Raw genomic sequence first — 25,695 nt, 5'->3', positions numbered from 1 at the left:
AGCCCTAAATTTGGGGGATTTGAAATGCAAAAACCTAGACACATGAATCACGTGTTGTAATAATGCAAACACACAAAAAAAGCCATTGAAATGTGCGTGTGTCCCCCCGCCCCCCCAGCAGAACTAAATATAGAGGAGCAAGTGGGAATTGTGGGTTGAAAAAGCTTTTTATGAAAAGGAAAACAAAGCATATCAAGCTAGTACTGATGTGTGACAAGGGTCATGACGGAGAAACGGTGATTACCAATGACAGCTTTCCTCTTGCAAATTCTGTCCCTTACCTGAAGAGCCCCAAGTATTCGGTAAAGGGCAGTTTTTGTTGGAGAGAGAGAGAGAGACAGGTTTACCTGTGCAGTCCTTTTGAGACAGATTTCACAGCAGCGAGAACAAGGATGGTGTCACTTCTAATACCAAACAGGGCGCAGAAGAGGTGGTGGTATTTCATCCCCAGAAGGCAGGCTACACAGAGCATGCTGGAGAAGGGAGCCGGGGCCTGGAGAGGCAGTGGTGATGCTCTTTCTCGGGCCTTCCGCCCTGCACCCCAGTCCTCCCTGTGGAAAATTACTCCTTGGGCATTCTTTCTTGCATTCACCCCTCCGAAGAAAAACTTGAGAACTTCCGGCTCCAGAGCAGCACCTCCTCTTCCCCTTCCTCAGTGCTCAGGACATGGTACCTCTCCTTTTTGAAGCAGCCGCGCCGCAGGACCTGAGATCCAAGCAGGAAAAGCTAAGCCAAGAAAACCAGTCACGGGTGCCCAGCCAGGCAGACTGAGAGTGTGTGGGTCTGGTGCATACCGTACGGTGTGACGTGGGCAATATTTAGCTCTCCCGTGCACATGTTACGGAAGTATGCACATGAAAGATCCAAACATTCCCCAGTTCAGGTGATGTGGCAGGGGTGGCCAAACTGCAACTCTTTCACACATTGTGTGGCTCTTGAAGCCTCCACCCTGTCGGCTGGCTTGGAGAAGGCATTTCTCTTTAAAGCACTTCTGTAAGCCAAGCCAGCCAGCAGCTTGGAGAATGCATTTAAAGTTGCTTTCTTTCCACTCCTTCCTTCCTTCCTTCCTTCCTTCCTTCCTTCCTTCCTTCCTTCCTTCCTTCCTTCCTTCCTTCCTTCCTTCCTTCCTTCCTTCCTTCCTTCCTTCCTTCCTTCCTTCCTTCCTTTCCTTCCTTCCTTCCTCCCTCCCTCCCTGTCAAACACCTGAAATTCATGCATCTGACATTTATTCTATGTGACACCTGACATTTATTCTATGTGGCAGCTCTCATGCATCTGACATTTATTCTATGTGACTCTTACGTTAAGCAAATACGTTGGGAAGCCAGTCATTTTTGTTATTTCTGCGCATTTACTCTGCCACTGAACTTTATGCCTTGTTTTTAATGCCTTTTCTTGCATTTCTTCAACAAAGCCTTCTTTTGCTTTACGGCATGTGTTGCTTGGGGAGTTCCTGAGATCAAACCCAGGTGCAGTCCAGTTATGTTATTGCACGGAGGGTAGGATTCCCAGCTGGAGGGTGGGGCCGGAGGAGGGCCGAGTATAATGCCACAAAGTCCAACTTCCAAAGGAGCCCTTTTCTCCAGGTGAACTGATCTCAGTCTCCTAGATATCAGCTGTAACCAGGGCTTCGTTGATAGAAAAAGCCCAGCAGGAACCTATTTGCATATTAGGCCACACCCCTGACACCAAGCCAGCTAGAACAGTATTCCTGTGCGCTCCTGCTAAAAGAAAAGCCGTGGTTGTAATCATGGGAGATTTCCAGCTACTACCTGGAGGCTGTAGTAGAACCTAGAGGCCCACAGTACAAAGCAGATTATATAAAGACCGACAGAACTGTTGAAAGTTAACGAATGAGTACTGAAAGTACGTAAATTTATAAATATAAATTGATTAATATAGAAGAAGAAGACGACTGCAGATTTATACCCCGCCTTTCTCTCTGAATCAGACTCAGAGTGGCTTACAATCTCCTATATCTTCTCCCCCCACAACAGACACCCTGTGAGGTAGGTGAGGCTGAGAGAGCTCTCACAGCAGCTGCCCTTTCAAGGACAATTCCTGAGATAGCTATGGCTGACCCCAGGCCATTCCAGCAGCTGTAAGTGGAGGAGTGGGGAATCAAACCCGGTTCTCCCAGATAAGAGTCCGCACACTTAACCACTACACCAAACTGGGTCTCTTCAATGTGCAAGGAATAAAGTTCAGAAGTTATTTTCACTTCATCGTGTTTTCTCCAGGGCTAGTGCTATATGAAGCGTTTCGTTTTGTTGTGATGAGTGGGATGCGTCTCTTTGACAAAGGTGTTTCCTGAAACAGTACTACAGGCGGCTTCACTGTCGGAGGCTGTTGGCTACCCACCGCATATAAAGCTTGCACAAAAGATGAAGGTTTTAGTACAACATCTCTGAAAATGAAAGAAATAGTCTTGAAAAACCAGAACTGACTGCATGCGAAATACTTTTGGCACTTGCACTTTCATTTACCCGCAGAGTCAGGCGAATGAATGGTCTTCAAGCGCTTTAAGTCGGAAATTGACACGATGAACTGAAAATAACTTTTGAGCGTTATTCCTTGTGCATTGAACCTTGCGTCTATGATCTGTTGTAAACGGTGGAGCGATATGGGTTTTTGAAAAGTTTTCTGAATAACCAATTTATATTTATAAATTTACTTCCGGTACTTGTTCGTTAATTTTCCACAGTTCTGTGGGTCTTTCTATAATAACCACCTGGAGGCTGGCAACCCTAAGTCCAAGGCAGGGTGCATGAATTCTGGTGAAGTCAAATGGCCTTGCCCTTACAGAGTTAGGGGGCTTTTTAAAAGTCAGGGGGGCACCCTTTCCCATCCACTGCAGGGCTTGCCGCTTCTCCAAAGCTTTCCGGAGTTAGGGCAAAAGCTGGAGACTCAAAGTGGGCAAGTCGAGGCAGCCAACCCTGAAACTTTGGAATCGAGAAGGGACTGCACTTTGCGTGCAAGCAGGGGGGTTTCCTTCCACCTCCCTCTTCCCCACCCTGGCACTTTGCAGCCAGCAGCTCCATCTGTCCCCCCCCCCACCTCCCTGGCCCATTCGATGCAGCTTCCTCCGCCTCCCTCCTCTCCACTTGCTGCTTTTGCTGCTGTGCCCTGTGCCCTGGCTTTGGCTGCTGCTTTGGCAGCTCAGTCATCATGGCAGAAAAAGCAGGCAGCCCCCCTGGAGGGTCCCGCCTGGAAGTCAGGGGGCAGTCCCCCCCACAGACCCACCCTAGGCTTGCCAAGCCCAATTCAAGAAATATCTGGGGACTTTGAGGGTGGAGCCAGGAGACATTGGGGGTGGAGCCAGGAGCAAGGGTGTGACAAGCAGAATTGAACGCCAAAGGGAGTTCTGGCCATCACATTTAAAGGGACGGCACACCTTTTCAATGCCTTCCCTCTATTGGAAATAATGAAGAGCAGAGGCACCTTCTTTGGGGGCTCACAGAATTGGACTCCCTGGTCCAATCCTTTTGAAACTTGGAGGGTAGTTTGGGGAGATGCACAGGATGCTATACTGCTAATATGGTGCTTCTAATTCAAAACGCAGCCCTCCCTCCAGAGCCCCAGATACCAGTGGATCAATTTTCCATTATATCCTATAGGAATCGGTCTCCATAGTGCCCAGCAAGACATTTCACTCCCCCTCCCCGCATTCTGATGACCCTGAAGTGGGGGGGGGGGAGAGAGCCTCCAAACTGGAGGATCCCCCGCCCCCACCTGGGGATTAGCGGAACTATAGGATCTTAGCGTACAGCTGTGTAAATTAAAAAAAAAACGCTAAGAGACATCATATATTTTAAACAAGACAGTGTAATGTAGAGGTCAGTGGTGTACTGACAAGGCTTGCACATAGAACTTCAAAGAGAAAGCATGTAGCAAAAAAACATAAACAGAAGACAGTTCAAAAGCAGTCCTTCCAATCACAAAGGAGTGACGATAGTCCAGTATTTAGTTCATGTGAATGTTTTGTAAAGATTGGGTTCCAGTGTTTTGTATGTTTTGTAAAGATTGGGTTCCAGTGAATGTTTTGTAAAGATTGGGTTCCAGTGAAGCCTCCAAACTGAAGAAGGACGGATGAAACATCTTGATAACTAGAACAGACATATTTGGAAGGGCTTCTTTTAGTTCCATGAACTGAATCCTGGACTACTGTTTGTTTATTTATTTTTATTTCTGTTAACTTACCTGCCGCCCTTTCCCATAATGGGCTCAGGGCGGGTTGCAACACAATAAAACAATCAGATCAACAGTAAAAAACAATCAAGAAATAATACAGCAATCAAACAATTAAAACAGATTAAAATTTAAGGTGAACTTGAGAGGCGGAACTTGAGCGGCATGGCCTGGTTAAAATTTAAGCTAATTAAACAGCTAGTTAAACAGATTAAAATTTAAGCTAGTTAGGCCATTAATTCAGAAGTTGAATCTGAGCAGCGTTGTCACTCTTTTGTGATTGGAAAGACTGCTTTTGAACTGCCTTCTGTATGTTTTTTTACTACAGGCTTTCTATTTGAAGTTCTATGTGCAAGCCTTGTCAGTACACCACTGACCTCTACATTACACTGCCTTGTTGTTTAAAAATTATGGTGTCTCTTAGCAGTTTTTCTTATTTACTCACCTGGGATTGGCAACCCTTGGCCCCCCTGTGGCTATGGGCCTGCAGACGAGAGTGACTCACAAGCCACTCGGGGAAAACGGACCCCGAGTCCTCACCTTCTCTCCACTGAGGCTGTTCTCCAGGCACTGGTGACTCTTGAAAGCACAGTAATTGGGATGTTCGACTCTTTCGGAGTCACAGATCTGGGAGAAGGAACAGAATGGGGAGGACTGAGAGGAACAAGCTGGTAACGGTCAAAAGGAGAGAGGAAAGGCCAGCCGTCCCGTTCCTTCTCACCTTGTCCGGGTAATCTCCTTGCTGGAAGAGAGAATATTCCGTCTGCAGCCAGAGATTGACACGGGGATCGTCGCAGCCGTGAGTGGCCAAGCGGCTACACCAGTAGTCTGCCTTCAAGCCTCCATAGACATCCATCCCGTAATACTCGACTTCTGGGGAGTCAACCTGACGGTACAAAGAGGAGACCTCCACATTGTGGCTGTGGTCCTCGAGACCAGGAAGTAAGCCCCACTTAATAAAATGGGACCTGCTTCCATCTCCAGGTTTGGAATTTCTTGGAGATTTAGGAGGCGGAGCCTAGAGGGAATGGAGGGTGCAGAGCAGCAAAGGAATGCCTTGATCCAAGTTAAAATAGTTTCTCTGTGGCTCCGTGAAGCAGGTTTTGTGGAGAGAAGAGGCGTGATATGACCTAGGAGTACGGTCCATTCTCTCTCCGGTGGAAGTTTTGGATTCCTTTGTAGCAGCATGGAAGATAAAAAGGTAAAGGTAGTCCTCTGTGCAAACACCAGTCGTTTTTGACTCTGGGGTGACGTTGCTTTCATGACGTTTTCACTTTTTACGAGGTGGTTTGCCACTGCCTTCCCCAGTCATCTACCCTTTCCCCCCAGCAAGCTGGGTACTCATTTTATCGACCTCGGAAGAATGGAAGGCTGAGTCAACCTGGAGCCAGCTACCTGAACCAACTTCCGCTGGGATCGAACTCAGGTGGTGAGCATTGGGCTTCGACTGCAGTACTGCAGCTTTACCACTCTGCGCCACGGGGCATAAACTGCACACAAGAGAGAAGGTCACAGCCCTGCAGACGTGATTAGATGGACTTTTTAATCCTCAGACTCTTTCCGTGATTGCATTTGTTACCAGCTGCTATTTGGGGAGCATAATTGTACATTTACGTGTAGTTTCACAGTCTTTGCCAGCAATATGTATGTTTGTACACACGGAGTGTGAATGTAAGTGTTTTTCCAAGGTTCTGTTTATTCTTTTGTATTTATACATCGGGACCTGTTTTTCGTATTACTTTCTTCAGGAGAGCTGATTTTTGTTATCTGGAGACCAATTCTGGGAGATCCCCGGGCATCCCTGTTCCGAGATGATCTGCTTGGAATTCCACCCTGTGTCCTCTACAGATTGTTTCCCCCCAATATCTTGGCAGCCTCATCTTCTTCTTACCTTGGTGCCTGTATCCTGGAACTGGGAGACGATCCCGGGATTGATGTAGGCTGTGTACGTGGTGCCCTCCACACAACGGACGCGCCTCAGATCCGAGGCCCGTTGGCACTGCTCCATCTTCAGGGAACAGAACGCACACATGGGGCACAGGTCGGTGTGGCGTCGGCCAACGCTGTCGCACACCTGGAGAGCGGTGGACCGATGAGAGGGCAAGAACAACATTTAAGATTCCGGAACAATCTTTTTTCCCCCTCCTTCTGTCTCTCTTGAGGCAACTGAGTGGGGATGAATTGGCCCTCCGCCACCTCCCAACATACATGTTCTCGGTGCCCCTCTTGTATCTGGATTAGACCAAAGAGTAGTGTTTATCTAGTAGAAGAAGATATTTTATTTACCGTATTTTTCGCACCATAAGACGCACTCCCCCCCCCCCCCAAAAAAAGTGGGGGGAAAACTGTGTGCGTCTTATGGAGAGAAGGTACCGGTACCTACCTTCCTGGGGGGGGCGATCCGCTGCCTCCGCCTCTGATCCTGGCGCTTTCCCCACGCCTGCCTGCCTGGCTCCAGCTCTGACACTTACAGCAAGCGCCAGGATCGCTCCCTCTGCCCTCCGATCCCGGCGCTTGCTGTAAGCATCAGAGCTGAAGCCAGGCAGGCAGGCACGGAGGAAGCACCCGCTCCCTCCGCAAACCCAGCGCTTTTGCGAGCGCCGGCTGTGGAGAGGGCAGCGTGCCTCCTCCGTGCCTTTCTGCTTGGCTTCAGCTCTGACGCTTACAGCAAGAGCCGGGATCGGTGGGCAGAGGGAGCGATCCCGGCGCTTGCTGTAAGCGTCAGGGCTGGAGCCAGGCAGGCAGGTGTGGAGGAAGCGCCGGGATCGGAGGCAGCGGATCGCCCCCCCCAGGAGGAAGGTGCGTCCTATCGTCCGGAGCGCCTTATGGTGCGAAAAATACGGTATTTATTTTATTTTGGTAAATTTATATTCCGCCCTTTCCCAAACGGGCTCAGGGTGGATTACATCCAAGTAAAACCAGTCAAAGGACCATCCAAGTAAAACCAGTCAAATAATACAGGTAGGGCCTGTATCTCCTAAGGGAGCTGATTCCACCAGGTTGGGGTCAGGGCCTTGGTCAAGGCAAGACGGACGTCCTTTGGGACAGGGATGGCCAGAAGATGTTGCTTGGCAGGTCGCAGCAACCTTCAGGGCTCATACGGGGAGAGGTGGTCCTGCAGTTATGTCGGTCTCATCCAGGCCACATAAGGCTTTGAATGTCACTACTAGAACCTTGAAGCAGATCCGGTACCCAACTGGTAACCAGTGCAATTTGCACAGCATCGGTCGACTGCTTGCCTGTCATATTGGATCTATACCCTGCCCTTCACTCAGAATCTCAGAGTGGTTGACAATCTCCTTCCTTTCCTCTCCCCACAACAGACACCCTGTGAGGCAGGTAGGGCTGAGAGAGCTCTGAGAAAACTGCCCTTGAGAGGACAGCTCTGAGAGAATTGTGACTGACTCAAGGTCACCCAGCAGCTGAATGTGGCGGAGGAGTGGGGAATCAGACCCAGTTCTTCGGCTTAGAGTCCACTGCTCTTAACCACTACTCCAAACTGGCTCTCTAATCTAATAGCTCTACATTCTGCCCTCTGGAGATATCGTAAAAAACAACACAGGAGTGTAGGGGTTTTCTAAGCTAGTAATACTCTGGATCCTGTCCTCAGAAGGATTCCGGGGCAAGAACGAGACCTAGATTTTAGGTTTACCTGACCCTTGCCAGGGACCCAATGCTGACACTTACCAGACTGCCATAGCCAAAGGTTTTGTCCTCTATTTGTTTCCAGGCCTTGCTAACCACTGAGGTGATACAAATGTCTTCGAGCACCGCAAAGCAGAGAATCAACAGAGCATCATCCTTCTCAAGATCTAAGAGTCTAAATGCAATAAGGGAGGGACAGAGAGGAGCAAATTGTGAGAGCCATTTTGATTTGATACGCGACCAACAGGGCTTTTTTTAATAGCAGGAACTCCTTTGCATATTTGGCCACACCCCCTGCATATTGTAGCCAATCCTCCTGGAGCTTACAGTAGGCCTTGTACTAAAAGCCCTGTAAGCTGTTGGAGGATTGGCTACATCAGGGGTGTGTGGCCTAATATGCAAAGGAGTTCCTGATACAAAAAAAGCCTTGGTGACCAGTGTTCCCTCAAAGCTGAGTTCGGGTGAGCGAGTTTTTTAGCCTCCGGCTCTCATATTTTTGTCTGAGCTCAGGAAAAATGACCCCAGAGCAACCTAATTGATGTAGTAGCTCGCAACTTTAATGCCAGTAGCTCACAAAGTAGAATTTTTGCCTACAAGATTCCACAGCTTAGAGCTAGCATTGTATGGAACTGTCCTCCGTATCCAACTCTGAATTTCTACAGGTGCTTTTCAGGAAGAACTGTCTGCCTGAGGTGCCCCCATGCCCCAAGTGGACGTTTTAGGAAGGGTACGTTTGTTGTCAAACGTGGCAGCAGCAAGTCAGGTTCTCCTTGGTCTCCTTGTCACATTTGCCTTATGGATACACAAGGCCTTATAGAATAGTTAACCAGGAGAGTTAAACTCATTTGTTCTGAGGGCTGGATCTGACATAAATGAGACCTTGTTGGGCTGGGCCATGTTAGGTTGGGCTGAGCCATGCTGGGCCACGTGTACCTATTTAAGATTGGGTAGCAGAGGTATACATTTTATAAAGAACAGGCAAATGCAAATATATATTTTTAGAAACTTAAAACATGCTTAAACGTTAGCACTCATTGGTTTTAAAGATGCTTTCTTGCTTTGTATTTCTCCCACGGGATCCAGGGAACTGGGCAAAGGAACTGGCTCTTTCCTTTCTTCCCCAGGGGACTGGGAGGGGGGAGCCTCATCCAATAGAAGGAAGAGAGGCTTGGCTCAGTAGCTCTGCTGTGCGATTGAGAGAGCCTGGCAAAGCAAGCTATTCCTCCCCCCCTTCCTCCCCAAGGAAGGAGCCTCAGCCAATGGAGAAAAGAGAGGTTTTGCTCTGTAGCTCCTCTGACTGGCAGTGGCTCTCCAGAGACTCATGCAGAGATCATTCACATTGTTATAAATGATGTGAATGAAAGAATAGAGGGAATGCTTATTACATTTGAAGATGATACTAAATTGGGAGGGATAGCAAATACAATAGAAGACAAGGATGATCTTGACAGGCTAGAAAACTAATGGAGATTAATGTCAAATTCTGTATTTAGTTTGGGGGCCTCCAACCCACCAGAACAGAGCTGGTCAGTGGGGGGATCCCTGCCCATCAAAAAGCTCCTTCGATGCCTGATGTGTCCAGTGCGATGATGTCACCCAAAAGTGACATCATCATGCTGGGCACATTGTACACAGGACACTCTAGTATTAAGGTAAAAACTCTATGGCACCATAGAGGTTTTTTTTAACCCAAGTGCTAGAGCGTCCGAAATGCGATGTGCCCAGCACGATCATGTCACTTCCTGTTGGCATTTCATGGTGTGCACACAAGAGGCTTCCACCGCCAGCAGTCAAGCAAGACATGGCAACCCTATACCAAGGGGCAACAGGCTCAACCACTTCACTGATACCTGAGTTTTGTCCTCACCTGCCTTTGGACTTGGTCCCTAGGCCCACTTCTTGGATATTAAGTATTGTTGTGCCTTCAGGAGCTTCAGTACTCTCCTCATGCTCCACGGAGACAGCTGTGCTCACAGGGTGGTGGAGATTTTCCTCTAGCTGCTGCTCTGTCTCTATAATCTCCTCGGATGCCTGGGCAGCTGTTTCAGAGACGGGTGTGACAAGCCAGATTTTGGAGCGGCCCGGATGTTCCTCATGCACAGGGACTTCGATAACTTCCTCGGTGCTGCTTGTCACTGGGAGTTGTTCCCGGGGCTCAGGCTCCTGACCCGAAACGGCAAAGGAGTATTTCAGAATGGAATCAATGCTGGAGAGGAGGTCCTTGTCGTGGAGGGGCTGGGAAACCCGGACTGGGTGTGTGGTGTCCGGAACTGTAGGGAGGACAAGACAGAGAGCAGATGGGGTAGGAACGTAAGTTTGCCACTCTTCTGCAGAAACAGAGCTGCCAGCTCTCCCCTGGAGAAAATGGCTGCTTTGAAGGGCGGACTCTATAGTGTTGTTCCTTGCTGAGGCCCCTCCCCTCCCCCAACCCCGCCCTCTCCCAGATCCACCCCCAAAGTCTCCAGGTGTTTTCCAACGCAGACCTGGCAACCCTAGAAACAGATCTTCAGCAGGGGGGTGGATCCCTAAACATTTTGAGGCTGCTGCAGGCCCCTTTGGAATTTGGACTCAACCGCAAAACGGCTGATGCAACCACAAAACGGCTCCCCAAAGAGTCGCATTAGGCCCCAAAATGGCTGCCACACAACTGCTGCAGGAGGTGGAGCCAGTCACAAGATGGCTGTCACAGCTTACTTTCAGTCACACAGTGAAGCGCCTTCTGTTGTGGGGGCAGCTGCTGCCAAAGCAGCTTTTAACTAAATCTATACAGCCATTCAAATGTCCAGTGGCCGATCAGAAGCCTTGCTGACCAAAAGACCTACCTGATCCTGTCTACCTTCTAAAAATACTTGGGTGCCAGAGAGGGTGTTAGCAGGCACCACAGTGGCCATAGACACCACGTTGGGAACCCCTGACCTTCAGCATCTACACTTCCCACAGAATCCACTTGATATCAAGGGAGACTGGCGCTTTAACTTACCAGGAACACTCCCAGTGGACCACTTTGGTGGAAAACTGCTAGCAGTCACAAAAGCCACCTAAGTCTCAGCAGTGCTGGCTCCTGGGCCACATGAGCATCCCAATCCACCCCCTGATCTGCATTCTTATCCCTCTCCATATGACCCCCATTTCAAGTCTTCTCACCACCAAAGGCAACATCATGAACAAAAACCTAAATTGAAATATCAAAAGCAATGGCATAAAGATGTATGGCTGCCAAGCTCCCACTGTGGGTGGGGAGGGCCCCAACCCGGGAGGGCCCCAACCTGCCAGCAGGGTGCTGAGGGAATCCTGCCCCCAAAGAGCCCCATTGGTGTGCACCATCCTCAGCATGATGACGTCACTTGGAAGTGATGTCATCATGCCGGTGATGCTCTAGGACTCACACTAAAAACTCTATGGCACCATAGAGTTTACCACAAATCCTAGAACGTTTCTGATGTGACGCTGTAGGAATTGTGGTAAAACCCGGCGGAGGGACTTGGTAATCCTATAAGGATGGCTTGCTTGAGTTAGCAGATAATGACTGGAATGTAATCTGGCAATCTTCATGTTATACTTCAAAAGTACATAGCATTCAGATACAAACAGTAACATTGATAATAAGAACATAAGAACAAAAGAGAAGCCATGTTAGATCAGGCCAATGGCCCATCCAGTCCAACACTGTCACACAGTGGCAAAAAATTTTTATATGTGTGTGTGTATATATATATATATTTATATGTGTGTATATATATATATACATACATACATACACACACACTGTGGCTAATAGCCACTGATGGACCTCTGCTCCATATTTTCATCTAAACCCCTCTTGAAGGTGGCTATGCTTGTGGCCGCCACCACCTCCTGTGGCAGTGAATTCCACATGTTAATCACCCTTTGGGTGAAGAAGTACTTCCTTTTATCCGTTTTAACCTGTCTGCTCAGCAATTTCATCGAATGCCCACAAGTTCTTGTATTGTGAGAAAGGGAGAAAAGTACTTCTTTCTCTACTTTCTCCATCCCATGCATTATCTTGTAAACCTCTATCATGTCACCCTGCAGTCGACGTTTCTCCAAGCTAAAGAATCCCAAGCGTTTCAACCTTTCTTCATAGGGAAAGTGTTCCAGCCCTTTAATCATTCTAGTTGCCTTTTTCTGGACTTTCTCCAATGCTATAATATCCTTTTTGAGGTGCGGTGACCAGAACTGCACACACTACTCCAAATGAGACCGCACTATCGATTTATACAGGGGCATTATGATACTGGCTGATTTGTTTTCAATTCCCTTCCTAATAATTCCCAGCATGGCGTTGGCCTTTTTTATTGCAAACGCACACTGTCTTGACATTTTCAGTGAGTTATCTACCACGACCCCAAGATCTCTCTCTTGGTCAGCCTCTGCCAGTTCACACCCCATCAACTTGTATTTGTAGCTGGGATTCTTGGCCCCAGTGTGCATTACTTTGCACTTGGCCACATTGAACCACATCTGCCACGTTGACGCCCACTCACCCAGCCTCAACAGATCCCTTTGGAGTGCCTCACAATCCTCTCTGGTTCTCACCACCCTGAACAATTTAGTGTCATCCGCAAACTTGGCCACTTCACTGCTCACTCCCAACTCTAAATCATAATGAGATGGTATTTCCCACCAGCGATTTCCCACCCTCTTAAAACACTGAACCCACTTGCAGGAAGCAATGTGGTCAAATGGGCGATTACATGGTGGGCTTGTATTTTTTTACAACAATTTTGGAAACAGATAATACTGCGTATATCCTCTGTTACTGGCATACACTCACCTCTGGCTCCTGAAATTTCGTTGCTCGGCGAAATGTCAGACTCTACACACAACAAGCAAAACACAGAAAGAATCCATATTTTATTATCTGTCGCCAGAACTATATTAGCAACGAACTGGATGGACAGTGTATGTCCTCTGACCTCCTCCGGTCAACCCTCACCCAGTTCTGCAAGGCCTGCAAGGCAACACTTTTTCGGGTAGCTTTTAACTAAAGTGCCAGCTAGCCTCTAATTAAATTGCCGATATAGTAATACAAAAGGATACCTAAGAGCATGAAGTGCTAATATCGAAAATTTGATACTAGCACCAAACTGTTTTATTGGTTTATATTAGGGTTGCCAAGTCCAATTCAAGAAATATCTGGGGACTTTGGGGATGGAGCCAGGAGACATTGGGGGCAGAGCCAGGAGCAAGGCTGTGACAAGCGTCACTGAACTCCAAAGGGAGTTCTGGCCATCACACTTAAAGGGACAGCACACCTTTTAAAACGCCTTCCTTCCATAGAAAATAATGGATAGGGGCACCTTCTTTTGGGGCTCATAGAATTGGACCCCCTGGTCCAATCCTTTTGAAACTTGGGGGGGGGTATTTTGGGGAGAGGTACTAGATGCTATACTGAAAATTTGGCGCCTCTACCTCAAAAAACAGCTCCCCCAGAGCCCCCAATACCCACGGATCAATTCCTCATCATTCCCTATGGGAATCGTTGGTGGAGGTGCATAATGGCTGTGGGGGCTGGGCTTCCCCCGCCGGCCAGCTGGCTGGGGGAGGGGGGAAGCCTATAAAATCGGAGGATCCCCCTCTGGGACCTGGGGATTGGGAAGCCTAGTTTATATTGTTTTAATTGTTGCAATTGCTGGATTGATGTTTTAATTGCAATTTATTGTTTCATTGTTGTGCGCCGCCCTGAGCCTGCTTTGGCAGGGAGGGCGGGATATTAATCTAATAAATCTAAATCTGCTATCAAGGGTTGGCAACAATGTTTGTGGGATCATTTTATTATGAACAAAATACCTATTAAAGTTCAGTTACCAAGTTTGGAATCCTACGAGTTACAGCTTGTAACTCTCTAGTTTCCTATCCTTACTTAGCTTGCTGAACATGTTCTCCCACAAAAGCCGATATATAATCAAACGATATATTTCTAATATTTGTTAAGGAATGTGTTTACGTTAACTCTGTCTAGTTTATTATAGTTTACATCTGTGGATAGTATTTCTTCACTTGTATGTTCTGAGTATCTATTTATGGGGAGGAATGTTGCAAACTTGTTGATTGCTTAATAAAGATTTCAGTTAAAAAGAAGAAGAAGAAGAAGAAGAAGAAGAAGAAGAAGAAGAAGAAGAAGAAGAAGAAGAAGAAGAAGAAGAAGAAGAAGAAGAAGAAGAAGAAGAAGAAGAAGAAGAAGAAGATGATGATGATATTGGATTTATATCCCGCCCTCCACTCCAATCTCCTTTTCCTTCCTCCCCAACAACAGACACCCTGTGAGGTGGGTGGGGCTGGAGAGGGCTCTCACAGCAGCTGCCCTTTCAAGGACAACCTCTGCCAGAGCTATGGCTGACCCAAGGCCATTCCAGCAGGTGCAAGTGGAGGAGTGGGGAATCAAACCCGGTTCTCTCAGATAAGAGTCCACACACTTAACCACTACACCAAACTGGCTCTCTTCTACACCAAAAGAAGAGAGCTGCACCCCCCAACACAGTGGTTCCCAACCTTTTTGGCACCAGGTTGGTGTAGTGGTTAAGTGTGTGGACTCTTATCTGGGAGAACTGGGTTTGATTCCCCACTCCTCCAATTCCACCTGCTGGAATGGCCTTGGGTCAGCCCTAGCTCTGGCAGAGGTTGTCCTTGAAAGGGCAGCTGCTGTAAGAGCCCTCTCAGCCCCACCCACCTCAGGGTGTCTGTTTTAGGGGGAGAAGATAAAGGAGATTGTGAACCACTCTGTGATTCGGAGTGGAGGGCGGGATATAAATCCAATTTCTTCTTCTTCAGATACCGGTTTCGTGACTTGGGAAGCTGAGAGCACCATGCCTATGCGGCCCGGTTGCTAGCAGGCTATGGACCAGTATTGGTCCACGGACTGGGGGCTGGGGACCCCTGCTCCAACAGATTAAACATGCAGTAGCACTTCCCCTGAAGATGCTGAAGCTGAAGCCCTCAAACTTCAGGTCAAACCCTCATTAACGTAGGCAGGAAAAAAAGAAACGAGTGCATATTGCCAGGTCCCCTCACTGTTTCGGCAGGGGGATTTGGGGGATGTTTTAGGGGTGGGCAGGATGTCATGCACTGTGCTGTGTTTGGGGGACAAAGCTCTATGGGGGGGTTTGCTTTCAAAACCATAGAGCAGGGGTGGCCAAACTTGCTTAATATGAGCCACATAGAATAAACATCACGTGTTTGAGAGCTGGGAGGGAGGGAGGAAGGAAGGAAGGAAGGAAGGAAGGAAGGAAGGAAGGAAGGAAGGAAGGAAGGAAGGAAGGAAGGGAGGGAGGGAGGGAGGGAGGGGAGGGACAGAGATGCGGAAAGAAAGCAACTTTAACTTTAGGGACTGTTAACTTTAACTTCCCTTTAAATAGGGGAGGGATGGTGGCTCAGGGGTAGAGCATCTGCTTGGTAAGCAGAAGGTCCCAGGTTCAATCCCCGGCATCTCCAACTAAAAAGGGTCCAAGCAAATAGGCATGAAAAACCTCAGCTTGAGTCCCTGGAGCTTGAGACCGCTGCCAGTCTGAGTAGACAATAGTGACTTTGATGGACCGAGGGTCTGATTCAGTATAAGGCAGCTTCGTATGTTTAAAGATGTTTAAATGCATTCACCAAGATGCATGCCTTCTCCAAGCTGACTGACAGGATGGTGAGGGCTTTGAAAGCCACACAGTATGTCTGAAAGAGCCACAGTTTGGCCACCCCTGCCATAGAGCATGCCTGAAAAAACAGCACTGGTGTGACATCCCAGGCAAAATGACATCACCAGGAAGTGACATCATCACGTTGGGGCTGCATGATGTCCCTATGTGGGGCTGGTTTTTCCCCTGCTTACCAGCTGGACAGCAGCAGATCAAAGCCCCCCCAAAGCAAGGAACCCCCACTGGGACCTGGAACCAACTACCTGGGGGCTGGCAGCCATTTTGTTTCTAGTCTCACACAGATTCAGGCAGGCTTTTCTTTGTAGCTCTGAGACCTGGTCCTGGATTAACTGATGTCCACGTGAATGGGAAACAGGCAAAGACTTTCTGGAGGGAGGAGTCTGGTGTGGATTTCTGTCCATACCTGCTTCCTCCATGGGACTAACTGATGTTTCCAAGGGATCTGGAGAATGGGGTGCCTCTGTGATCATCTCTCCAGCAACCAAAATAGGACACTCGATCCGCTGCGCAGGGAAGAATTCAGAAACGCTGGGGAAACTGACTAGGCTCTCACTGCCTACAACCACCTCCACCCCACCCGGCTCCGCAAACATATGGCCTCTCGTTAAAGGCTGCCAAGTCTAAGTTGAGAAATTCCGGGAGACTGGGGGGTGGAGCCTGGGGAGGGCGGGACATAATGCCACAGAGTCCGCCCTCCAAAGCTGCCATTTTCTCCAAGGGAATTGATATCTGCTGTCTGAAGATCAGTGGTAATTTAAGGTCATCCGGCCCCACCTGGAGGTGGGTGACCTTGCCTCTGTTCCGCTACCTGGTATCCCCTCCAATCAGAATTCTTTGCCCTCACATGGGTAGCCAATCAGAAGCCTTGCTGGTCCAAAGACTTTGCTGGCCAATTGGGCTAGCCCAGGGGTGGTCAAACTGAGGCTCGGAGCTACATGTGGCTCTTCCACACACATTCTGTAGCTCTGGAAGTCCCCACTGTCCCATCAGTCGGCTTGGAGAAGGCATTTTTCTCTTTAAATCGCTTTTCCAAGTCAAGCCAGCCAATGGCTTGGAGAATGCATTTAAAGTTAAAGTTGTTTTCTTTCCACCTCCCCCCTCCATCTATCTTCCTTCCTTCCTCCCTCCCTCCTTCCAACATCTGAGGTTCATGTTTTGCACCTTTCAAATATCTGATGTGGCTGTTACGTTAAACAAGTTTGGCCTCCCCTAGGCTAGCCCAATCTCAGAAGTTCAACAAGGTCAGCCCTGGCTAGGAGTCGGATGAGAGACCCTCAAGGAATACCAGGGTTGTGATGACGAGGCAGCCTACAGCAAATCAACTCTGAATGTCTCTTGCTTCTACTTTTACCCCATCATTGTTCTTTCCACCTTACCTTGGTGTAGAACTTCTCATCCAAGCAGCGAAACTGGGCAAACAGACAGAAGGTCTCGAAACGCTGGGTCTGTGGCACGTTAGCACAAATGGGTCCTGGAAGCAGTGGGGGGTGGGGGGGAGAAGACCATTAGCTTCACTGTGGAAAGCAAAAACGCATCTCCTCCAACACAGAAGAGAATCCAAACGAGCACACCTGGTTTCTCTCAGTAGAGGAAGGAAGCTGTGTTAGAAGAGGGAGCAGCAGTGGGGTTGGCAGCTATCACCTGGCTCCTGGTGGGGGATCATAGCGCATGCGGTGCAATGATGTCACCCAGAAGTGACATTATCTTGCTGGGCACATCGTGTGTGTGTGTGGGGGGGTAGGACACTCTAGCACTTGGGGGAAAACTCTATGGTCATCACAGAGTTTTCCCTCAAATGCTAGAGCATCCTCCTATGACGTGCCAGGTGCAATAATGTCACTTCTGGGTGATGTTATTGTGCTGGGCACAGGGCTGGCTCTCCCACTAAGCAAACTAGGTGCTTGCCTAGGATGCCGGCCCTGGGGGCACCCAATTAGGCACCCCCCACCTTTTTTGTTTAAAAAAATTCCTTCCCCTCCCTCCCCAAATTGCTTCTTTTCTTTGCTGCTGCTTCTCCAGGCCTCCTTGCCCTCCCTCCCTGCTCCAATCGCTGCTGCCTTCTTCCCCCTTTGCCGCACTTCTCCCGGCCTCCTCCCCACTCCGAAGGGGCAGCCAGGAGAGTGGGATTGGGCCGGTGTGCGGCAAGGCTGCCTGGGGCACTGTCGGTCCTAGGGCTGGCCCTGGCTGGGCATGTTGCAGTGAACTGGTGTTCTTCAGGGATGGGGCTCCCCCGCCAGCCACTTCTGTGACAGCGGTTTGGGGCCCCCAACATCAGGGGAAACCCCGCCCCTGGCAGGAGGCTGGGAACCCTAAGCAGCAGACTAAATGAGCCAGCGATTAACTTCTCTGGGGCCTCTGTGGTATTGAAACTGCCCTTTACCGAGTCAGACCACTGGTCTATCAGGGTCAGTCTTGTCTACTCAGACAGGCAGCGGCTCTCCAAGGTCTCGGGCACTTCACCAATTACCAGATTTTTTAAAACCAAAAATGCCAGGGGAATGAATCCAGGACCATGCACATTCAAAGTAGATATTAAAGGTCAAGGTAGTCCCCTGCACAAGCGCCGGGTCGTTACTGACGCATGGGGTGATGTCACATCAGGACTTTTTCATGGCAGACTTTTTACAAGGTGGTTTGCCGTTGCCTTCCGCGGTCATCTACACTTTCCCCCCAGCAAGCTGGGGACTCATTTTACCGACCTTGGAAGGATGGAAGGCTGAGTCAACCTCAAGCTGGCTACCTGAACCCAGCTTCCACCAGAATCGAACTCAAGTCATGAGTTGGACTGCAGTACTGCTGCTTTACCGCTCTGGCCACGGGGCTCCTCCCAAGCAGATATTAGATTAGATTATTAGATCAGATCAGATATCCTACCACTGATCCACCGTCCCTCACGCTTGTATCTTTTCAGTGAGAGCAACATATAGCACAATGTATTTCTTCTGATACAATTTCAGAACGAAATTAAATGAAATCATGTTAACTGTCTGTTGTGCGTTCCATTGCTCCAGGCACACGCTGTTATTTCGTTAAAATTTATACAAAAAGCAATGTGTTTTGCTGCTGTCACTGGGCAACTGCTTGCACAAAGCGAACTGTGCTAAGCCGATTTTCCTCTCCACTCGTGCCTTGCTGGGTCCAACTCTGAGTTCTCCCTCAACCTTCCACAATAATCAAAACTAGGGCTTTTTTTGGTATCAGGAACTCCTTTGCATATCAGGCCACACCCCACTGATGTAGCCAATCCTCCAAGAGCTTACAGGGCTCTTAGTACAGGGCCTACTGTAAGCTTTTGGAGGATTGGCTACCTCAGGGGTGTGTGGCCAAATATGCAAATGAGTTCCTGCTACAAAAAAGCCCTGATCGAAACGTCTTCCCACTTTCCCCTCAGGTCACACAGAGCCATTTGGGCTGATGTCTTACAAGGGCAAGGGTTGGGGCCTGGTTTGAACACAGAAAGGCTGCTTGAAAATAACCCCTGAGGAGAAAGTGCAACCAGGGTCACGCTAAGAGTATGCTGGACGGAGTCCAAAGCACGCGCCAGGGAGCACCACGTACCCTCTGGAATCTGGCCGTGGTTCTCAAACTCATCAAGCTGTTTGATTTTCGGACTCTGGCAGCCTTTAGTGCGCCGGATCTGGCACATCATGCTTGCCTTCCACTCCGGCCTCAGAGCCGAGAAGAAGACTTCGTACTCTTCGTCTGTGAGGGGGCTGCCTGGGACCGGGGATGATGTACCAGAGATCAGCTGTGACAGGAAGAACGGGAACCCTGGAGAAGAAGACGAAAACGACATGAGGAGAGAAGAATTTTCATCAGAAGGAAAACTTGAACAAAGCCAGTTCTACAGCATCAGCTATTGATCTCATCACCCTAAGATTGCCAAGTCCAATTCAAGAAATATCTGGAGACTTCGGGGGTGGAGCTAGGAGACTTTGGGGGTGGAGCCAAGAGACACTGGGGTGGAACCAGGAACAAGCATAACTGAACTCCAAAAGGAGTTCTGGCCATCATATTTAAAGGGACTGCACACTTTTTAAATGTCTTCCCTCTACTGGAAATAATGGATAGGGGCACCTTCTTTGGGGGCTCATAGAATTGGACCCCCTAGTCCAATCCTCTTGAAACTTGGAGGGTCTTTTGAGGAGAGGCATCGAATGCTATGCTGCAACTTTGGTGCCTCTACCTCAAAAATCAGCCCCCCCCCGAGCCCCAGATACCCACAGGTCAATTCTTCATTGTACCCTATGGGAATGAGTCTTCTTAGGGAATAATGGAGTGCCCAGCAGACATTTTCCTCCCCCCACTTTCTGATGACCCTGAAGCGGGGGGAGGGCCTCCAAACTGAGGGATCTCCTGCTCCCACCACAGGATTGGCAACTCTACATCACCCTGACTAAGTGAGCTGTGACTCATGAAAGCCCATGCCAGCAAAAATGGTGCTAGTCTCAAAGGTGCCACTGGACTCCTGTTTTATTGGCATCCAATGCCTGCATTGTTCTTGTAGCAAGAGTGATGATCAAGTAGATTTAATCTGCACACACACAGTGCCTTCTCCAGTTAGGATGGGAGAGAGGGGAACATTGGAAACACCCTCTATCTTTCATCCAGCTTTCTTTTCTTTTTTTGACCTGGACAGCCCAGGCTGGCCGATCTCAGAAGTTAAGCAGGGTCAGCCGTGACTAGTATTTGGAAGGGCGACCTCCAAGGGATATCAGGGTAGCTACGCCACAAGCAATGGTAAACCACCTCTGAAACCTCCCTTGATTAAAAAAAAAAGAAGTCTAGCTCGCTACCTAATGGTGCATAACCAGGGTTGCCAAGTCCAATTCAAGAAATACCTGGGGACTTTGGGGGTGGAGCCCTGAACAAGGTTGTGACAAGCATAACTGAACTCCAAAGAGAGTTTTAGCCATCGTATTCAAAGGGACCGCACACTTCTAAAATGTCTTCTCTCCATTGGAAATAATGAAGGATAGGGGCACCTTCTTTAGGGGCTTATAGAATTGGACCCCCTGGTCCAATCTTTTTGAAACTTGGAGGGTGTTTTGAGAAGAGGCATTGGATGTCATGCTGCAAATTTGGTGCCTTTACTTCAAAAAACAGTCCCCCTGAGCTAGGGTTGCCAATCCCCAGGTGGGGGCAGGGGATCCCCCGGTTTGGAGGCCCTCCCCCCGCTTCAGGGTAGTCAGAAAGCGGGGGGAGGGGGAGGGAAATGTCTGCTGGGAACTCTGTTATTCCTTATGGAGATTTATTCCTATAGAAAACCATGGAGAATTGATCTGTGGGTATCTGGGGCTCTGGGGGGGGGGGCTGTTTCTTGGGGTAGAGGCACCAAATTTTCAGTATAGCATCTAGTGCCTCTCCCCCCAAATACCCTCCAAGTTTCAAAACGATTGGACCAGGGGGTCCAATTCTATGAGCCCCAAAAGAAGGTGCCCCTATCCTTCATGATTTCCTATGGAAGGAAGAAATTGAAAAGGTGTGCCGTCCCTTTAAATGTGATGGCCCAAACTCCCTTTGGAGTTCAATTACGCTTGTCACAGCCTTGATCTTGGCTCCACGCCTAATATCTCCTGGCTCCACCCTCAAAGTCTCCTGGCTCCACCCCCAAAGTCCCCAGCTATTTCTTGAATTGGACTTGGCAACCCTACCCTGAGCTCCAAACACCTGCAGATCAATTCTCCATTATCAATTGGTTTCCATAGGGAATAATGGAGTGCCCAGCAGACATCCCCCCCCCCCCCGCTTTCTGATGACCCTAAAGTGGAAAGAGGGTCTCCAAACCACTTGGGGATTGGCAATCCTATGCATAACACTAAAACAGCTAGAACTTCTGGCTGCCTGATAAGATCTAGCTATACTACCCAAACAGCTATTCCATAGAAATTACTGTTATTCTTTTAAAAGGAAAAAGAAGCTAATATCCCTTTGCTCATATGAGACACTGTCAAGTCTTTCTGTGTGATGTGCTTAGGGTTGCCAATCCCCTGGTGGGGGCAGGGGATCCCCAGGTTTGGAGGCCCTCCCCCAGCTTCAGGGTCATCAGAAAGCAGGGGGAGGGGAGGGAAATGTCTGCTGGGAACTCTGTTATTCCCTATGGAGATGTATTCCCATAGGAAATAATGGAGAATGGATCCGCGAGTATCTGGTGCTCCAGGGGGGCTGTTTTTTGAGGTAGAGGCACTAAATTTACAGCGTAGCATCTGGTGCCTCTCCCCAAAATACCCTCCAGGTTTCAAAAAGATTGGACCAGGGGGTCCAATTCTATGTGCCCCAAAAGAAGGTGCCCCATCCTTCATTATTTCCTATGGAAGGAAGGCATTTAAAAGGTGTGCAGTCCCTTGAAATGTGATGGCCAGAACTCCCTTTATAGTTCCATTGCGCTTGTCAAAAACTTGCTCCTGGCTCCACCCCCAAAGTCCCCAGATATTTCTTGAATTGGACTTGGCAACCTTAGATGTGCTGTAAAACCGCACCTGATTTATGCTGACTCCGTAGGGTTTTCAAGGCAAGAGAGAGGCGGTTTGCCATTGCCTGCCTCGGGTAGCAGCCTTGGACTTTCTTGGTGGTCTCCCATTCAAGTGCTAACCAGGGCCGACCTTCCTTAGTTTCCAAGATCTGACCAGCCTAGGATCCTTGCAAATAACGCAGGCCTCAGCCCCTTTAAACGCATTCCTTTCCACCCCTGAGCGAGCAGCATGTGTTCCTAAATGGAACAGCGCCACCTATGGTTCAGCACAGAAATTCCAAATTTTTCTGGATATTCTTAAACCATTGGGGTGAAAAATCAGAAACTTGAGGAAAATTTGAATAGAGGCCAGGGCTTTTTTTTTTTAGCAAGAAGGCACAGGAATGCAGTTCCGGCTGGCCTGGTGTTAGGGGTGGCCTAATATACAAATGAGTACCTGCTGGGCTTTTTCCACAAAAAAGCCCTGTGCGGAACAATGGTGACGTCAGGGATGTCATATATGCAAATGAGTTCCTGCTGGGATTTTTCTACAGAAAAGGCCCTGTGTGAAACGATGGTGACCCCAGGGGTGTGGCCTTGTATGCAAATAAGTTCCTGCTGGGATTTTTCTGCCAAAAAAAAAAAAAAGCCCTGACTTCATGGGTTGCCAGTTTCCAGGGTTTGCCTACCCTGATACACACCCATCTTCCTGATGTGATCTGTACATGATTTCCCTTCGGAATATTGAGAGTCAATTAAAGGAAAAACAAAAAGTAGTGGAGAAATCGCCCTGTCCAGTGCCCTGTCAGCTTGCAGAATCTCAGAGGTTTTTTGAGTCTAGAGCTTTTTCCTCAAGCCAGCTCTATCAGAAAGAAAAATCGATTTGGATTCCATTCATGTTCATTTGCAAATAAAATTTAGACCTGATTGGTACATGGTCACCCAGCAAACTTCCATGGCAAGGCACCTTCCAGTCAGGTGCCTCAATATGTTCAGTTCTCTCACGTCTCCCAGCCAAGCTAGCCAGCAGCCTGGAGAATGCATTTCAAGTTAAAGTTGCTTTCTTCCCACCTCTCCCTCCTCCCATCTGTTTCCCTGCCAGCCTTCCTTCCTTCCTTGTGGCTCTCAATCATCTGATGTTCATATCTTGTGACACTTACATTAAGACAGTTTGGCTAACCCAGGGGCCGTCCAGGAAAGAGTTAGCATCCGGCACAGTACAATAATTTCAAAATGGATTCTGCCTTTGAATATGAAGGCACCATCTCCTCCCCACCGCCTCCTGGCTACAGCAGTTGCTAGAGTGATCCTCCATGAAAATGTCTAATCTGCTTTTATAGCCGCCTGAGCAAACTGCAGTGAAATCACACGCGGAGAAACATTTTAGTCTAGTCTGACCGCCTATCTTCTTTTTTTTTTTTTTAATGAGAGTTCCACAATGATGAAAGTGGAAGAAAATTTCCCTCTATCTCCTCATCACGGATCATTTTGAATACATCTAACATTCAATCCCATTGTCTTCTTTCTAGGAATGGAAGAAGCAGATTGGGCCCAAATAGCTTGTATAGTTAAAGCAATAATGGGTGTATACTGTAACATTGCTTCTCTTTTCTCTGCAGGCAGGAGCGGAAAAGGGGAAAGCATTTATCTGGCAGTCTTGTGTAGTAGTGACCATCCTCCCCCCACACACCCGCCATGGCAATTGTTATTTTAACAGAAGCTCTATGTCTTGATTTTTTCTGGTTTGTCATTCTGCTGCTAGAAACAGAGAGCCCAAGGCTAGAAATCTTAACACTTTCGGGAGAAGAAGATCATTCCCCACTATGGCCTGTCTCAGACATAGGTCTTGAACAGAAATTACTTCAGAAAATGTATAACTGAGTCAGTCACAAGTTCTCGCAGAGCTTTTCTTCTCAAGAGCAGTTTCTGTCAGAGCTCTCTCAGCCCCACCTACCTCACAGGGAGTCTGTTGTGGGGATGAGAAGGGAAAGAAGATTGGAAGCCGCTCAGGTAGTGAAGGGCAGGGTATAAATCCAATCTCCTTTTCTTCTCCTTCAAAATAATTGTGGGGGCTGAATTGCTTTAAGGATGTCAAGCCGAAACAGGTTGGAGGCAGGGTTGCCAGACTCCAGGGGGCATCTGGATATTTCCCGGAATGACAACTGATCTCCAGACAACGGAGATCAGTTTCACTGGAGAAAACGGCAGCTTTGGAGGGGGGACTCTATGGCATTCTACCCCACTGAGGATTCTCCCCTCCCCAAACCCCACCCCTTCCCAGGCTTTGCCCCCCAAATCTCCAGGAATTTCCCAACCCAGAACTCGCAGCTTCCAGCGGGAGGGAAAATGCCTCACTTGTCAGGCACACAGAGGTCATATTTATAATTTTAACTGGGGGGGGGAATCAATTCAGTCTTCATCACGCATAAGCAAGTTTGCCCTACTAGAAGCATCAGTCTTAAAGATGTTTTGGCTGTACCAGCATCCATGACTATTATAGGCCTGTCATCCTGCCCTGGAAATAGGGTTGCCAAGTCCTCTCTGGCCACCAGCAGGAGATGAGGGTTAGGGTTGCCAGCCCCCAGGTGAGACCTGGGGACCTCCTGGGATTACATGCCATCTCCTGGAGAAAATGGCTGCTTTGGAGGGCGGATTCTGTGGCGCTGTACCCCACTGGGGGTCCCTGTCCTCTCCAGACTCCATCTCCAAATCTTCAAGAGCTCCCAAACACGGATCTGGTTACCCTATCCCCCATCTCCTGCTGGTGGCCAGCAGGGGGCACACCTGGCAACCCTAGTTGGGAGTGGAGAGGACCTCAAGGCCTCTAAAGCATCCGTTTTCTCCTGAGGAACTTCTCTGTCGTCTGGAGATGGTCTGTAATTCCAAGGATCCTCAGGTCCCACCTGGAGGCTGGCATCCCTACCTAGAAAGGAGCAGTTTGGACAGGCCCTCTCTTGGAGTACAGACTAATCAATCACTCACCCACCAGAAAGGCCCATAGTGAGGTCTTGAACCTCAAGGTCTCCTCCATTTTTCAGTTCTCCTCCTGATTCTCAGTAACAAATCATTTGCCATTTTAAAGGTCAGCACAGCCAGAATCCAATGGAATGAGAACACAGTGACCTCACAGTCGGCCCTACTGCAGGAAGACAAGGATGGGGGGCCTCTGTGGGTTGAGAGAACATGACGGATGTGTTTATCTGTGGGGAGAAAAAATGGGCAGTTGCAGCGACAGGAAGAAAGCTCCAAGCAGTGGGCATTGCCTTGCAGCTGCAGTTACGATTTGCCTCATAGGTTACAACCCCTCGTAGGTTACAACACACGTCACTCCGATTCAGCCATTGATTGTGCAAGAGAAGCTGGCGGAGCATGACCTATGCTCACGGCATCTCTCTGGCCTACTAATAGCCTCACCTTCCTTGCCTTAAAGAAGGTCCACTTGTTTGTGGGAGACATGAAAAGGGTCAAGTCATACTAGGGATCCTGTACTTTTCTCCCTCAAAGAACCAAAATTCCTTGGGCCAGCCGTAGAAAGGGTAATATTATATATATGAGGGAATGTGGAAAGGGGGATAAGTATAAAGAAAGAGGCTACATAAAGAACCATTTCTTTCACTTTTGGGGGCAGGTATTGTATGTGCGTATGCGCCTGGAAGTCATGGTTGACTTTTGGTGACCTCCAGTGGGGCTTGGAGAACCTTACCGTCTAGAGAAAACTGAGCAGCTGGCCAGGAAATTGTTGACAGT

At 48.6% G+C, this 25,695-nt stretch overlaps 1 protein-coding gene across 1 annotated transcript; it reads right to left on the bottom strand.

The window, feature by feature from the left end:
* Window positions 1-148: 148 nt before the first annotated feature.
* Window positions 149-24,979, bottom strand: ACRBP (acrosin binding protein). Its single transcript, XM_060236490.1, has 11 exons — window positions 24,931-24,979; window positions 19,056-19,268; window positions 16,874-16,968; window positions 15,901-16,000; window positions 12,629-12,670; window positions 9,701-10,103; window positions 7,876-8,008; window positions 6,080-6,262; window positions 4,910-5,074; window positions 4,729-4,815; window positions 149-705 (listed from the first exon to the last, which is right to left on the bottom strand). The coding sequence occupies exons 1-11, from the start codon at window positions 24,977-24,979 to the stop codon at window positions 589-591; spliced, it is 1,587 nt and encodes a 528-aa protein (XP_060092473.1). The 3' UTR covers window positions 149-588.
* Between the last annotated feature and the right edge of the window lie 716 nt (window positions 24,980-25,695).

Source organism: Heteronotia binoei, chromosome 4, assembly GCF_032191835.1.
Source record: "Heteronotia binoei isolate CCM8104 ecotype False Entrance Well chromosome 4, APGP_CSIRO_Hbin_v1, whole genome shotgun sequence".
NCBI lineage: Eukaryota > Metazoa > Chordata > Lepidosauria > Squamata > Gekkonidae > Heteronotia > Heteronotia binoei.
The sequence above is the reverse complement of the archived record's forward strand: the minus strand, read 5'-3'. Positions and strand labels throughout refer to the sequence as shown.